Raw genomic sequence first — 18451 nt, 5'->3', positions numbered from 1 at the left:
ATTTTATCTGTATAATTATTTTAAGGTAACTGTCATTGTGATGATGAATATCATTTAATAATATAAAACATTATATATATATACATATATATATATATGTATATATATATATATATATATAAAAACACGTGTATATATATGTTATATATTTATAACTTGATATAAAATTATTATAATATATTTAAGATAAAAATATGTTGTTTAGCATCAAGAAAATATAAGAGAAATATAGAAAATAGTAAAAGCAATGGTTAAAAAAACAAGTTTTTAATATAATAGTTGCATTATGTCGTTTATAACACTTTTGGATACATACATTTTTTTGGCATTCTTCATCAGAACATCCAACAAAACAACAATATTACCGGTTGTGGTGATTTCAAGTATATAAATTAGATGTATATACAAGATATCGAATATTTTCTAAAAGTTTACAATGTTGCATACCTTATCAGAATCAGAATCAGAAACTTGTATTTCCAGTTTTGTAAACACAACATAATATTTGTGGTGCCAGTACAGAATAAAAGAATGAAATAAGATAACTCACATAATAAACAATATAAAACTAAACCAAGTTTTAAATACCTAATCATTTTACTTCAACACAGCTTGTGTATAACTCAAAACTGTGAACTGTTAGTAGTATACAGAAGAGCTACAAAATAAGAGAAAATATCTTAGAATAGTGAAATCAAATCACTCTTGTTTTTTTTTTATTATTTGTGTGGCAGGATTGATCAAATACATTTTGTTACTTTCTACTCAGCTTGTTTCAGTTCCATTTGCACATGCTTTACATACATTTTTCCAACACAAAACCAGGTATGTCTTATTTTCTGGTCACTTCCTCATATCCTCTCATGCCCTTTTCAAGAGGAAAGACATTCAAATATAGTTGTCAGTAAAACTTATTTGAGTTGTCATTAAAGCAAAATGTTCTGGCTGTGTCTGTTGCTGCTGCTGTTCGTCGGCCACGGAGCGAGTAATTACTTTGGGACTGTGATGACATACTATCCAAAAAGTAGAAATTCATCAATGATGTATTCCGAGGTATATTTTGCTGAGGTTTATTTATTTTTTCCTGATCAATGTTGTTGATCTTTTAATCATTACTTTCTTGCAGGTGGCACTCCGCTATAAAACAAGCTTCAACACTTGCAGAACATTTTACCATCCAATCCCTTTTGTTATTTGTCTTTTTTATTGTTACCCAGGTGCCAATTTAATACGTTTTATTAATTGTCTTTTTTATATAATAAACCTTTACCTCAAAATAACTACAGTTAATTATTTTATATGTATAATTATTTTAAGGTAACTGTTAAATGTAACTGGAAGTTGTCATTGTCATTGTGATGATGAATATAATTTAATAACATAAAACATTTTATATATATATATATATATATATATATATATATAAAAACACGTGTATATATATGTTATATATTTATAACTTGATATAAAATTATTATAATATATTTAATATAAAAATATGTTGTTTAGCATCAAGAAAATATAAGAGAAATATAGAAAATAGAAAAAGCAATGGTTAAAAAAAACAAGTTTTTAATATAATAGAAGGGGCTCTTTATATGTGGGACTTTGCTAATGGGGAAATTGTCCTTAAACTTGCATTATGTCGTTTATAACACTTTTGGATACATACATTTTTTTTGCATTCTTCATCAGAACATCCAACAAAACAACAATATTATCGGTTGTGGTGATTTCAAGTATATAAACTAGATTTATATACAAGATATCGAATATTTTCTAAAAGTTTACAATGTTGCATCCCTTATCAGAATCAGAATCAGAAACTTGTATTTCCAGTTTTGTAAACACAACATAATATTTGTGGTTCCAGTACAGAATAAAAGAATGAAATACGATAACACAAATAATAAACAAAATAAAACTAAACCAAGTTTTAAATACCTAATCATTTTACTTCAACACAGCTTGTGTATAACTCAAAACTGTGAACTGTTAGTAGTATACAGGAGAGCTACAAAATAAGAGAAAATATCTTAGAATAGTGACATCAAATCACTCTTGTTTTTTTTTATTATTTGTGTGGCAGGATTGATCAAATACATTTTGTTACTTTCTACTCAGCTTGTTTCAGTTCCATTTGCACATGCTTTACATACATTTTTCCAACACAAAACCAGGTATGTCTTATTTTCTGTTCACTTCCTCATACCCTGTCATGCCCCTTTCAAGAGGAAAGACATTCAAATATAGTTGTCAGTCAAACTTATTTGAGTTGTCATTAAAGCAAAATGTTCTGGCTGTGTCTGTTGCTGCTGCTGTTCGTCGGCCACGGAGCGAGTAATTACTTTGGGACTGTGATGACATACTATCCAAAAAGTAGAAATTCATCAACGACATATTCCGAGGTATATTTTGCTGAGGTTTATTTATTTTTTCCTGATCAATGTTGTTGATCTTTTAATCATTACTTTCTTGCAGGTGGCACTCCGCTATAAAGCAAGCTTCAACACTTGCAGAACATTGGAGTGGTCCTGTAAGAGTGGGGATTGTGGGACGTGGATTGGAAATCTAGATGCCGTTGTATACAGCGAAAGCGGCGACGCATGGTGTCAGACTGAGGAGATCATGTATCACCGAGTTCCTCCCGATGCTTCGTTTGAGATGTGGTGAGTATATATGGAGCTATTTTTTTGTGTCTTTCAAAGCAGATCAGAGCCAAATAAGATGATTTTACTGATGGCAAATGGCTCATTTCTAAGTTGAAAACTCCATCTATAAGATGAAGATTATTTTATACTTCATTTTCTTACCAATTCTAAGAAATTGTGTCAGCATACTTTTTGTTACCCTGGTAAAGAAAATACATTTGATAAGAAAAGAGGCTGGGAGAAAAGAATTTTAAACAAACTCTGTAAACGAAAAAGGAACAGGCTGAAGCCAAGGCTTATTTTTGCCTATGCTATGCAATCCATGAATTAACCCAAAATATAAATCATACAAAGCAGAAGAAAACACACACACACACACAAAATAATTGACTTTTTCAACTAACTTTACATTTTTGAAAGACACACAAAGATTCTCCTCTTAAGATTATTATGTTTTTCTCTCAGTTTAAGTTATTTAAGTTAAGAACTTTAGGATGCCAGACTTAATAATTTACATAGAAATAATTAATTAGTGGTTTCGCAATAGGAAGCTTTGTTAATTATTCTGATAACTCTTTTCTGGAGTTTATTATATAGGGTCTATGTATGTCCTGCGTGTATTTCCCCAAACCTCAACACATGGCATTATAAGTAAGAAGTATTATATACAGTACGCAGACATTTATTGTTCAACAAATCCCCTACTTCGTAGATAATACCAATAGATTAAGCTTATTTCTTTTAAATATACTCTATATGTGATTTTCAACTAAATTTAAAATCTACCATTACTCCCCAGAACTAAGTCTCAAATACTAAAATGTTTACTCCCTTCAGGATTAATTTAATTCAGAATTAGACCTGACACCACCAAACACCGTTTGACTTTCCTTTAATGACAACTTATTCATATCAAACCATTCTTTTCTCACCATCAACTTTTTCACCTTTTCTACTGTTGTCAACAATTCTTTTATGTCTGGTTGTGAACAAAATAAAGTTGCATTCATCAACAAATGTAATACATTTCAACTTGTTAAATACTGTACCAATATCATTCATAAAAAGTATAAATAACTTGGGTCCCAATATTGAACCCCGTGGTACACCACAAGTAACTTTTCCAAAATGCGACACAGTATTATTATTTTGTACACATTGAACCCTATTATTTAAATAACTGCTTTTCCAATTTAGTGTAACACCTCTTATCCCATTACACTCCAATATCTGCAGTAGTAGGGAATGATTAATTGTTACAAACGCTTTACGTAAATCAATAACGTACAGCGTATTGTTTCTTATCTATAGCCATAGCTATTTTCTACAAATTCCAACACTGCTAAGGATGTTGATCGTTGCTCTTAAACCCACATTGATGGTCACTCAGTAATTCCTATTTCTCCTTAAATGATCCAATCTGTTGACAAACATTTTTCGAGTATTTTTGAAAACTGAGGTAGCAAAGACACTGGTCTATAATTTGATATCATACGTTTGTCACCATTTTCATAGACTTGAGCCATTTTCATCATATCAGAAAAAAAATTCCCAGTTTAAAAAGATTTATTAGGTATTAATTATACGTATATAAGAAAATGGTTTGAGTCCATTACTTCCTTTATAAGCGACATATCAATAGTCAGTCAATAATCGTCAGTGGATTTTATGCTTTTAACTTCTACCACTTCAAATAGATCACTTTCAAAAGCTCCTCAAAGAAACATTGATTTGTTACTTTATGGTTTACATCACTAATCTCCCTCGATAAATTTAAGCCTACATTGACAAAAACAAATACAACAATAAACTAATTTGCAATTTCCTCTGGATTTTCAACAATAGAATTGTCATTATTTACAAAATGTGTTGGAAAATCATTTTTACTACAGTTTTTTTGATCAAACCATTAAGCACTCCCCAATTATCCTTAATATCAGTTTGTTTTTATATTTTTATACTTTTGTACTTTTTCCTTTCTTCTGTATGTGATAAATTCCCTATCGAGCCGATTTTTCTTTTCACAAGCCTTTTCCAACACCCTCTGGTAAACCATGGTTTTCTCTTCTTTTTTGGATTTTGTCTATACTCTTTCAACGGGCAATGGTGATCCTAACACAACAAAAATGTATCTTAAAATACCTCATATGATAGATTAGTATCATCCACAAATACTTCCACTTAGTCATGATTTATAAGGTCTGCCCTGAGTGCTATAAATGCCCCCTCGTGATTTTATTCTAACTAAGATCCAGACAACACACCAAAACATTATTGTTGAAATTGAAAAAGATAAAACATAAATATCAACAACAATAACTAAGGAGGCAGGAAAAGTAGGAAGAGTTATTCGATTTTAACCCCTTTCAATCTCGGAAATCTTAAATGATTTAAGTAAATAACATTAAATCAAATGGGAGAGGAGTTTCTGATTCTGATAACAAACCGACAAGTACTAAAGGGGTACAACTAAATAATTAATTTTCCCTTTCATTTACGCACCAAGGAGTAATGGTGGTGACTGGATAGATAACAGTTTCAATAACATCAGCCTTGTGAGAGCCTTAATTCTGGTGGAACTTAGGAATAGATCCGACACTGGTCGAGCCAACAGATCTCCCCAGACCACAATCATACCAGAAATCAGGTACCAGAAGTCCTTGCGGAAACTTCTCAAGGAGAAACTTGTTTATTAACTTGTTTATCCCATTTTTGTTCCAAGACTTCCTTCAAACTGTGAGAGAAACTTTGACCTGTTAGCCTTTGATCCTGACGGTGATGAAGTTGAATGCAGATATGGGAACTCTCTAGCAGGGGAATGTACCGACTGTACCCCGCCTGACATTGCTCGCCTCTCAGCAGTGAGTACCTCTTGTCCTGGTTTTCTTCATTATGAGGAGAAAATAATTGATTATCTCACTTTGTTTTGCAGTCATGTACACTGTCTTACAATGCCAGCGCCAGCGCTGCAGAGGGATCATATTTGGTCCAGATTGTGATGGAGGACTTTCCAAGACAGAACATCACTCTTGGAACCTCTGCAAACGCAACAACAATCACGGGAGCCAACCGTGTCAGCAAGATTCCAGTGCAGTTTGTTTTAAAGAGTCAGTTGCACAACAAGATGCTTTTAAATATATGCATGAAGGAGAAGCAAGTCATTGATCCACCGACAAACCAGATACACAGTGTCATACAATATTTGGCTAATTTGGCAATTTTAACAACAAGAAATGCAAAATTGATCATATGTATCTGTATAATGCTGATTTTTTTTTTGGACACCATGTATTATCAAATCAACGTGCTTTGTTAAATTTTTCCACTGAGGCTCAAACCAGATCGTTCACGTTCTCAAAAGGGCCATATTTGGATGAATGCACGACTGCATTTACCAGTCACAGATTGAACTCCAATATGTTGGTACTTTTTAGAGTGGATGAGTGTTCAGAGTTCACAATAGCTTGGAGGAATCAGCTTCCTGTTCATCACATACTGCTTATGTGGAAATGGAGAAATCACACTCCACACAACCAGCATTCCTGGAATCAGTTTTCTGAGGGGCAGAGGGGTTTCTCAAGGTGTCTGTGACAGAGGAGAATGATTGACAAATGACATGTGATTTCCCCCCTACTCTAAACTCCCTCCACGTTTAGTGAGATCTCTTGTCCTGTAATCAGTCATTTCTTTCTTGTTTGACTCTGCCAGACGCTATGTTTATAGTACAAAAGCGGCATCAAATTAGTTGATTATATATAATATTGATACGATATTGTGTTATAAAATATGGAGCCGTTGACAATTCCTGTTCTAAATTTAAGAAACATCTTAAGACGTTTCTATTTGTTCAGGCTTTTCCTTGAATTTCTCGAACTCCTGTGTTGTTCTCAGTATTATCTTGATCTTTAAAGTATGTACTTCTTTGAGTATTGTTTTGATTGTTTAAGCGCCTTGTGACCCTGGTCTCGAAAAGCGCTATATAAATAAATATTACTTACTTACTTACTAATATTTCATAATGGGTTTGAAGATATTCAAAGCAACATTTTTAATTTATACTTGCTTTTATGCTTCCTTGCAGTTGATCCACCAGTTCCATCCTGCACGGAGGGCCTGTTCTTACCCAAGTTTCTTCCTCCGACCCCAGACAACAGAGCTTCCCAGGAAATATATGCCGGTCAGAAGTTAGAAATCGTCATCAAAGCTGTTGCAAATATCTCTGAGTAAGTAAAAAAAACAAAAAACATGTTTACCTATATAAAGCTCCATTCTTTTCTCCACCAAAAATCTAAAGGTTTTGTACTCAAGTCAAGGGTCGGTTTGAGCCAGAGAATAGAGATCATTGCTGCATTAACCATACAATTACTTTACGCCCATACATATTTACTTAATCCAAAATGATCACCCTTTCTTTATCATTTTCTTTTCTTTGGACACATGCACAATAAATGAGTAATTTGAAGCAGCTCTCGCTCTTTAACTAGAATGACAAATACTTTAAAACATTCCTGAATCCAGATGGTAATTCGGAGCACCACCAAAATCTTATTTTCCCATTATGAAAATTTCCTGAAAAGCTTATCAAAGACCGTATTTTGAGACAGAGACAGACACATGAACAGACAGAAAGACAGAAAAAAAAATCCTAGGTAAAGGTTAAATGAAAAAAAAAAAGAGAAAATTTTGTCCTAAATATTATTCTAACTGCTTTTTGAAAGGATATCAGAGCTTCTGTTCAGTGGACCCTCGAACACAGTTCAAAACCAAACAGGACCAGGACTCTTCACCTTGGCATGGACACCATCAGAGCAAGAATATGGTGAAATCCATGCCTTTTGCTTTATTGTCCAGGCAGTTCACAAGTCTGTATAATAGCCTCTTTTGAAAAAGAATACAGAGAGATGATATAACAGACTATTGAGACCTGAATGTTTTGTCTATTCTCAGATCATTCAAGTATCACTCAGATCTAAGGTGTGTGATTGTGTACGTGGCAGAAGGTAAAGTGTAAACTGTACAATTCCAGTTAAAGTATCCTAGATGGATTTACAGCAAGAGTTGTCTTTTTCTTCCTTCAGTGACACACGCAGGAACAACAACAACAGCATCTGTAGAAACATCTAAATCAGTCTTCACTAGGGTTACATGCATACCGACAACTAAAAACAAGGTGTTCACAACTGCAAAGTTGACAACATTTTTAGGAACACCAACAACTATCAACAATGTGTTCACAACGTCAAAGTTAACAACATTGACAGAAACACCAACTACTACCAAGAATGTGATCATGACTTCAAAGTTAACAACAGTCACAGAAACACCAACAACTACCAAGAATGTGTTCACGACTTCAAAGTTAACAACAGTGACAGAAACACCAACAACTACCAAGAATGTGTTCACGACTTCAAAGTTAACAACAGTGACAGAAACACCAACAACTACCAAGAATGTGTTCACGACTTCAAAGTTAACAAAAGTGACAGAAACACCAAGAACTACCAAGAATGTGTTCACAACTTCAAAGTTAACAACAGTGACAGAAACACCAACAACTACCAAGAATGTGATCACAACTTCAAAGTTAACAACAGTGACAGAAACACCAAGAACTACCAAGAATGTGTTCACAACGTCAAAGTTAACAACATTGACAGAAACACCAACTACTACCAAGAATGTGATCATGACTTCAAAGTTAACATCAGTGAAAGAAACACCAACAACTACCAATAATGTGATCACAACTTCAAAGTTAACAACAGTTACAGAAACACCACCAACTACCAAGAATGTGATCACAACATCAAAGTTAACAACAGTGACACAAACACCAACAACTACCAAGAATGTGTTCACGACTTCAAAGTTAACAACAGTGACAGAAACACCAACAACTACCAAGAATGTGTTCACAACTTCAAAGTTAACAACTGTTACAGAAACACCAACAACGACCAAGAATGTGTTCACAACTTCAAAGTTAACAACAGTGACAGAAACACCAACAACTACCAAGAATGTGATCACGACTTCAAAGTTAACAACACTTACAGAAACACCAACAACTACCAACAATGTGTTCACAACTTCAAAGTTAACAACAGTGACAGAAACACCAACAACTACCAAGAATGTGATCACGACTTCAAAGTTAACAACACTTACAGAAACACCAACAACTACCAAGAATGTGATCACAACTTCAAAGTTAACAACAGTGGCAGAAACACCAACAACTACCAAGAATGTGATCACAACTTCAAAGTTAACAATAGTTACAGAATCAGCAACAACTACCAAGAATGTGATCACAACTTCAAAGTTAACAACAGTGACGGAAACACCAACAACTACCAATAATGTGATCATGACTTCAAAGTTAACAACAGTGACAGAAACACTAACAACTAACAACAATGTGTTCACAACTACAAAGTTAACAACAGTGACAGAAACACCAACAACTACCAAGAATGTAATCACAACTTCAAAGTTAACAACAGTGACAGAAACACCAACAACAACCAAGAATGTGTTCACAACTACAAAGTTAACAACAGTTACAGAAACACCAACAACTACCAACAATGTGTTCACGACTACAAAGTTAACAACAGTGACAGAAACACCAACAACTACCAAGAATGTGATCACGACTTCAAAGTTAACAACAGTGACAGAAACGCCAACAACTACCAAGAATGTGTTCACAACTTCAAAGTTAACAACAGTGACAGAAACACCAACAACTACCAAGAATGTGATCACAACTTCAAAGTTAACAACAGTGACAGAAACACCAACAACTACCAAGAATGTGATCACAACTTCAAAGTTAACAACAGTGACAGAAACACCAACAACTACCAAGAATGTGATCACAACATCAAATTTAACAACAGTTACAGAAACACCAACAACTACCAAGAATGTGATCACAACTTCAAAGTTAACAACAGTGACAGACACACCAACAACTACCAAGAATGTGATCACAACTTCAAAGTTAACAACAGTGACAGAAACACCAACAACTACCAAGAATGTGATCACAACTTCAAAGTTAACAACAGTGACAGAAACACCAACAACTACCAAGAATGTGATCACAACATCAAAGTTAACAACAGTAACAGAAACACCAACTACTACCAAGAATGTGATCACAACTTCAAAGTTAACAACAGTGACAGAAACACCAATAACTACCAAGAATGTGATCACAACTTCAAAGTTAACAACAGTTACAGAAACACCACCAACTACCAAGAATGTGATCACAACTTCAAAGTTAACAACAGTGACAAAAACACCAACAACTACCAAGAATGGGATCACAACTTCAAAGTTAACAACAGTGACAGAAACACCAACAACTACAAAGAATGTGTTCACGACTTCAAAGTTAACAAAAGTGACAGAAACACCAAGAACTACCAAGAATGTGTTCACAACTTCAAAGTTAACTACAGTGACAGAAACACCAACAACTACCAAGAATGGGATCACAACTTCAAAGTTAACAACAGTTAGAGAAACACCAACAACTACCAAGAATGTGTTCACGACTTCAAAGTTAACAACAGTGACAGAAACACCAACAACTACCAAGAATGTGTTCACAACTTCAAAGTTAACAACTGTTACAGAAACACCAACAACTACCAAGAATGTGTTCACAACTTCAAAGTTAACAACAGTGACGGAAACACCAACAACTACCAACAATGTGTTCACGACTTCAAAGTTAACAACAGTGACAGAAACACCAACAACTACAAAGAATGTGATCACAACTTCAAAGTTAACAACAGTTACAGAAACACCAACAACTACCAACAATGTGATCACAACATCAAAGTTGACAACAGTTACAGAAACACCAACAACTACAAAGAACGTGATCACAACTTCAAAGTTAACAACAGTTACAGAAACACCAACAACTACCAAGAATGTGATCACAACTTCAACGTTAACAACAGTGACAGAAACACCAACAACTACCAAGAATGTGATCACGACTTCAAAGTTAACAACACTTACAGAAACACCACCAACTACCAAGAATGTGTTCACAACTTCAAAGTTAACAACAGTGACAGAAACACCAACAACTACCAAGAATGTGATCACGACTTCAAAGTTAACAACACTTACAGAAACACCAACAACTACCAAGAATGTGATCACAACTTCAAAGTTAACAACAGTGGCAGAAACACCAACAACTACCAAGAATGTGATCACAACTTCAAAGTTAACAATAGTTACAGAATCAGCAACAACTACCAAGAATGTGATCACAACTTCAAAGTTAACAACAGTGACGGAAACACCAACAACTACCAATAATGTGATCATGACTTCAAAGTTAACAACAGTGACAGAAACACTAACAACTAACAACAATGTGTTCACAACTACAAAGTTAACAACAGTGACAGAAACACCAACAACTACCAAGAATGTAATCACAACTTCAAAGTTAACAACAGTGACAGAAACACCAACAACAACCAAGAATGTGTTCACAACTACAAAGTTAACAACAGTTACAGAAACACCAACAACTACCAACAATGTGTTCACGACTACAAAGTTAACAACAGTGACAGAAACACCAACAACTACCAAGAATGTGATCACGACTTCAAAGTTAACAACAGTGACAGAAACGCCAACAACTACCAAGAATGTGTTCACAACTTCAAAGTTAACAACAGTGACAGAAACACCAACAACTACCAAGAATGTGATCACAACTTCAAAGTTAACAACAGTGACAGAAACACCAACAACTACCAAGAATGTGATCACAACTTCAAAGTTAACAACAGTGACAGAAACACCAACAACTACCAATAATGTGATCACAACATCAAATTTAACAACAGTTACAGAAACACCAACAACTACCAAGAATGTGATCACAACTTCAAAGTTAACAACAGTGACAGACACACCAACAACTACCAAGAATGTGATCACAACTTCAAAGTTAACAACAGTGACAGAAACACCAACAACTACCAAGAATGTGATCACAACTTCAAAGTTAACAACAGTGACAGAAACACCAACAACTACCAAGAATGTGATCACAACATCAAAGTTAACAACAGTAACAGAAACACCAACTACTACCAAGAATGTGATCACAACTTCAAAGTTAACAACAGTGACAGAAACACCAATAACTACCAAGAATGTGATCACAACTTCAAAGTTAACAACAGTTACAGAAACACCACCAACTACCAAGAATGTGATCACAACTTCAAAGTTAACAACAGTGACAAAAACACCAACAACTACCAAGAATGGGATCACAACTTCAAAGTTAACAACAGTGACAGAAACACCAACAACTACAAAGAATGTGTTCACGACTTCAAAGTTAACAAAAGTGACAGAAACACCAAGAACTACCAAGAATGTGTTCACAACTTCAAAGTTAACTACAGTGACAGAAACACCAACAACTACCAAGAATGGGATCACAACTTCAAAGTTAACAACAGTTAGAGAAACACCAACAACTACCAAGAATGTGTTCACAACTTCAAAGTTAACAACAGTGACAGAAACACCAACAACTACCAAGAATGTGTTCACAACTTCAAAGTTAACAACTGTTACAGAAACACCAACAACTACCAAGAATGTGTTCACAACTTCAAAGTTAACAACAGTGACGGAAACACCAACAACTACCAACAATGTGTTCACGACTTCAAAGTTAACAACAGTGACAGAAACACCAACAACTACAAAGAATGTGATCACAACTTCAAAGTTAACAACAGTTACAGAAACACCAACAACTACCAACAATGTGATCACAACATCAAAGTTGACAACAGTTACAGAAACACCAACAACTACAAAGAACGTGATCACAACTTCAAAGTTAACAACAGTTACAGAAACACCAACAACTACCAAGAATGTGATCACAACTTCAACGTTAACAACAGTTACAGAAACACCAACTACTATCAAGAATGTGATCACGACTTCAAAGTTAACAACAGTTACAAAAACACCACCAACTACCAAGAATGTGATCACAACTTCAAAGTTAACAACAGTGACACAAACACCAACAACTACCAAGAATGGGATCACAACATCAAAGTTAACAACAGTTACAGAAACACCAACAACTACCAAGAATGTGATCACAACATCAAAGTTAACAACAGTTACAGAAACACCAACAACTACCAAGAATTTGATCACAACTTCAAAGTTAACAACAGTGACAGAAACATCTACAACTACCAAGAATTTGATCACGACTTCAAAGTTAACAACAGTGACAGAAACACCAACAACTACCAAGAATGTGATCACAACTTCAAAGTTAACAACAGTTACAGAAAGACCAACAACTACCAAGAATGTGATCACAACATCAAAGTTAACAACAGTGACAGAAACACCAACTACTACCAATAATGTGATCACAACATCAAAGTTAACAACTGTTACAGAAACACCAACAACTACCAAGAATTTGATCACAACTTCACAGTTAACAACACTTACAGAAACACCAACAACTACCAAGAAAGTGATCACAACTTCAAGGTTAACAACAGTGACAGAAACACCAACAACTACCAAGAATGTGATCACAACTTCAAAGTTAACCATAGTTACAGAAACACCAACAACTACCAAGAATGTGATCACAACTTCAAAGTTAACAACAGTGACGGAAACACCAACAACTACCAATAATGTGATCATGACTTCAAAGTTAACAACAGTTACAGAGACACTATCAACTACCAAGAATGTGTTCACAACTACAAAGTTAACAACAGTTACAGAAACACCAACAACTACCAACAGTGTGTTCACAACTACAAAGTTAACAACAGTGACAGAAACACCAACAACTACCAAGAATGTGATCACAACTTCAAAGTTAACAACAGTGACAGAAACACCAACAACTACCAAGAATGTGTTCACAACTACAAAGTTAACAACAGTTACAGAAACACCAACAACTACCAACAGTGTGTTCACAACTACAAAGTTAACAACAGTGACAGAAACACCAACAACTACCAAGAATGTGATCACAACTTCAAAGTTAACAACAGTGACAGAAACACCAACAACTACCAAGAATGTGTTCACAACTTCAAAGTTAACAACAGTGGCAGAAACACCAACAACTACCAAGAATGTGATCACAACTTCAAAGTTAACAACAGTGACAGAAACACCAACAACTACCAAGAATGTGTTCACAACTACAAAGTTAACAACAGTTACAGAAACACCAACAACTACCAACAGTGTGTTCACAACTACAAAGTTAACAACAGTGACAGAAACACCAACAACTACCAAGAATGTGATCACAACTTCAAAGTTAACAACAGTGACAGAAACACCAACAACTACCAAGAATGTGTTCACAACTTCAAAGTTAACAACAGTGACAGAAACACCAACAACTACCAAGAATGTGATCACAACTTCAAAGTTAACAACAGTTACAGAAACACCAACAACTACCAAGAATGTGATCACAACATCAAATTTAACAACAGTGACAGAAACACCAACTACTACCAAGAATGTGATCACAACATCAATGTTAACAACAGTTACAGAAACACCAACAACTACCAAGAATGTGATCACAACTTCAAAGTTAACAACAGTGACAGAAACACCAACAACTACCAAGAATTTGATCACGACTTCAAAGTTAACAACACTTACAGAAACACCAACAACTACCAAGAATGTGATCACAACTTCAAAGTTAATAACAGTGACAGAAACACCAACTACTACCAAGAATGTGATCACAACTTCAAAGTTAACAACAGTTACAGAAACACCAACAACTACCAAGTATGTGATCACAACTTCAAAGTTAACAACAGTTACAGAAACACCAACAACTACCAAGAATTTGATCACAACATCAAAGTTAACAACAGTGACAGAAACACCTACAACTACCAAGAATTTGATCACGACTTCAAAGTTAACAACAGTGACAGAAACACCAACAACTACCAAGAATGTGATCAAAACTTCAAAGTTAACAACAGTTACAGAAACACCAACAACTACCAAGAATGTGATCACAACATCAAAGTTAACAACAGTGACAGAAACACCAACTACTACCAAGAATGTGATCACAACATCAAAGTTAACAACAGTTACAGAAACACCAACAACTACCAAGAATTTGATCACGACTTCAAAGTTAACAACACTTACAGAAACACCAACAACTACCAATAATATGATCACAACATCAAAGTTAACAACAGTGACAGAAACACCAACAACTACCAAGAATGTGATCACAACTTCAAAGTTAACCATAGTTACAGAATCACCAACAACTACCAAGAATGTGATCACAACTTCAAAGTTAACAACAGTGACGGAAACACCAACAACTACCAATAATGTGATCATGACTTCAAAGTTAACAACAGTGACAGAAACACCAACAACTACCAACAGTGTGTTCACGACTACAAAGTTAACAACAGTGACAAAAACACCAACAACTACCAAGAATGTGATCACAACTTTAAAGTTAACAACAGTGACAGAAACACCAACAACTACCAATAATGTGTTCACAACTTCAAAGTTAACAACAGTGACAGAAACACCAACAACTACCAAGAATGTGTTCACAACTACAAAGTTAACAACAGTTACAGAAACACCAACAACTACCAACAATGTGTTCACAACTACAAAGTTAACAACAGTTACAGAAACACCAACAACTACCAAGAATGTGATCACAACTTCAAAGTTAACAACAGTGACAGAAACACCAACAACTACCAAGAATGTGATCACAACTTCAAAGTTAACAACAGTGACAGACACACCAACAACTACCAAGAATGTGATCACAACTTCAAAGTTAACAACAGTGACAGAAACACCAACAACTACCAAGAATGTGATCACAACTTCAAAGTTAACAACAGTGACAGAAACACCAACAACTACCAAGAATGTGTTCACGACTACAAAGTTAACAACAGTGACAGAAACACCAACAACTACCAAGAATGTGATCACAACTTCAAAGTTAACAACAGTTACAGAAACACCAACAACTACCAAGAATTTGATCACAACTTCAAAGTTAACAACAGTTACAGAAACACCTACAACTACCAAGAATTTGATCACGACTTCAAAGTTAACAACAGTGACAGAAACACCAACAACTACCAAGAATGTGATCACAACTTCAAAGTTAACAACAGTGACAGAAACACCAACAACTACCAAGAATGTGATCACAACATCAAAGTTAACAACAGTTACAGAAACACCAACAACTACCAAGAATGTGATCACAACTTCAAAGTTAACAACAGTTACAGAAACACCAACAATTACCAAGAATGTGATCACAACATCAAAGTTAACAACAGTGACAGAAACACCAACTACTACCAAGAATTTGATCAGGACTTCAAAGTTAACAACACTTACAGAAACACCAACAACTACCAAGAAAGTGATCACAACTTCAAAGTTAACAACAGTGACAGAAACACCAACAACTACCAAGAATGTGATCACAACTTCAAAGTTAACAACAGTGACAGAAACACCAACAACTACCAAGAATGTGATCACAACATCAAAGTTAACAACCGTTACAGAAACACCAACAACTACCAATAATGTGATCACAACTTCAAAGTTAACAACAGTGACAGAAACACCAACAACTACCAAGAATGTGATCACAACTTCAAAGTTAACAACAGTGACAGAAACACCAACAACTACCAAGAATGTGAACACAACTTCAAAGTTAACAACAGTGACAGAAACACCAACAACTACCAAGAATGTGTTCACAACTTCAAAGTTAACAACAGTGACAGAAACACCAACAACTACCAAGAATGTGATCACAACTTCAAAGTTAACAACAGTAACAGAAACACCAACAACTACCAAGAATGTGATCACAACTTCAAAGTTAACAACAGTAACAGAAACACCAACAACTACCAAGAATGTGATCACAACTTCAAAGTTAACAACACTTACAGAAACACCAACAACTACCAAGAATGTGAACACAACTTCAAAGTTAACAACAGTGACAGAAACACCAACAACTACCAAGAATGTGAACACAACTTCAAAGTTAACAACAGTGACAGAAACACCAACAACTACCAAGAATGTGATCACAACTTCAAAGTTAACAACAGTAACAGAAACACCAACAACTACCAAGAATGTGATCACAACTTCAAAGTTAACAACAGTAACAGAAACACCAACAACTACCAAGAATGTGATCACAACTTCAAAGTTAACAACACTTACAGAAACACCAACAACTACCAAGAATGTGAACACAACTTCAAAGTTAACAACAGTGACAGAAACACCAACAACTACCAAGAATGTGAACACAACTTCAAAGTTAACAACAGTGACAGAAACACCAACAACTACCAAGAATGTGATCACAACTACAAAGTTAACAACAGTGACAGAAACACCAACAACTACCAAGAATGTGAACACAACTTCAAAGTTAACAACAGTGACAGAAACACCAACAACTACCAAGAATGTGTTCACAACTTCAAAGTTAACAATAGTGACAGAAACACCAACAACTACCAAGAATGTGATCACAACTTCAAAGTTAACAACAGTAACAGAAACACCAACAACTACCAAGAATGTGATCACAACTTCAAAGTTAACAACAGTAACAGAAACACCAACAACTACCAAGAATGTGATCACAACTTCAAAGTTAACAACACTTACAGAAACACCAACAACTACCAAGAATGTGAACACAACTTCAAAGTTAACAACAGTGACAGAAACACCAACAACTACCAAGAATGTGAACACAACTTCAAAGTTAACAACAGTGACAGAAACACCAACAACTACCAAGAATGTGTTCACAACTTCAAAGTTAACAACAGTGACAGAAACACCAACAACTACCAAGAATGTGATCACAACTTCAAAGTTAACAACAGTAACAGAAACACCAACAACTACCAAGAATGTGATCACAACTTCAAAGTTAACAACACTTACAGAAACACCAACAACTACCAAGAATGTGAACACAACTTCAAAGTTAACAACAGTGACAGAAACACCAACAACTACATTTCCTATCTGTAAGTATTCTAATAAAACACAACAGATGTCATCTATATAAATGTATCTTTGAAGAAAAAGAATTCCAATAATTTCTCGTACATATTTCTTGCCATCAGTGTGTAGTGACTTGATGACGGGAGCTGCTGCTCTGAGAGTGAGGGGTTCAGCTTCGACTCTACTCTCCACGGAGGAGCTCAACAGTCTGGTGATGCAGGCGGTCAGTGATGCCATTTATTTCATAATAACAAATGCAGTGCGTGAAGAATATGATGTTAAATCATTTGTCCTGTTGAATTACAACCTTTACATCCACTGTTATTTTTTTTTATTCACAATCAAAGCTAATTTTTACATTTAATCATATATGAAGTATTGTTAATTATTGCTATAATGTAGTCAAAGAGACAGTTGCATGAATCTAACACAGACACCACACGCACAAATACATGACACTACACACTTGGACACAAGCCTGGGTTGACAAGTTTGAATCTGTTCAAAGACAAAGATAAAGCTGTAAGATAAACATACTTCACTGCCTGCGAACAGAAAAGGGGAGGTGGCCTCGGAGATAAGAACCAGATGGACCTCTGTAGGGAGTTATCAAGAAT

The 18451-nt window shown here is 34.9% G+C and overlaps 1 protein-coding gene across 1 annotated transcript; it reads left to right on the top strand.

Moving 5' to 3' along the window:
* The first annotated feature begins 2291 nt into the window (after positions 1-2291).
* On the top strand, positions 2292-7662 carry LOC148082461 (uncharacterized). The gene is made up of 8 exons (XM_087790209.1): positions 2292-2408; positions 2482-2669; positions 5158-5298; positions 5374-5512; positions 5584-5758; positions 6733-6874; positions 7370-7513; positions 7599-7662. Exons 1-8 carry the CDS (start codon positions 2292-2294, stop codon positions 7660-7662), a joined length of 1110 nt encoding a protein of 369 aa, XP_087646335.1.
* Positions 7663-18451: the final 10789 nt, after the last annotated feature.

Source organism: Callionymus lyra, chromosome 4 (assembly GCF_982586985.1).
Source record: "Callionymus lyra chromosome 4, fCalLyr1.hap1.1, whole genome shotgun sequence".
NCBI classification, from domain to species: Eukaryota; Metazoa; Chordata; class Actinopteri; order Syngnathiformes; family Callionymidae; genus Callionymus; species Callionymus lyra.
Note: the sequence above shows the minus strand (reverse complement) of the source record. Positions and strands in the feature narration are given on the sequence as shown.

Coding starts and splice junctions, on each gene's coding strand:
- LOC148082461 (XM_087790209.1), top strand. CDS start 2,292: ATGTTCTGGCTGTGTCTGTTGCTGCTGCTGTTCGTCGGCCACGGAGCG. Junction 2,670..5,157: donor GATGCTTCGTTTGAGATGTG/GTGAGTATATAT, acceptor TTACGCACCAAG/GAGTAATGGTGGTGACTGGA. Junction 5,299..5,373: donor ACAATCATACCAGAAATCAG/GTACCAGAAGTC, acceptor TTTTGTTCCAAG/ACTTCCTTCAAACTGTGAGA.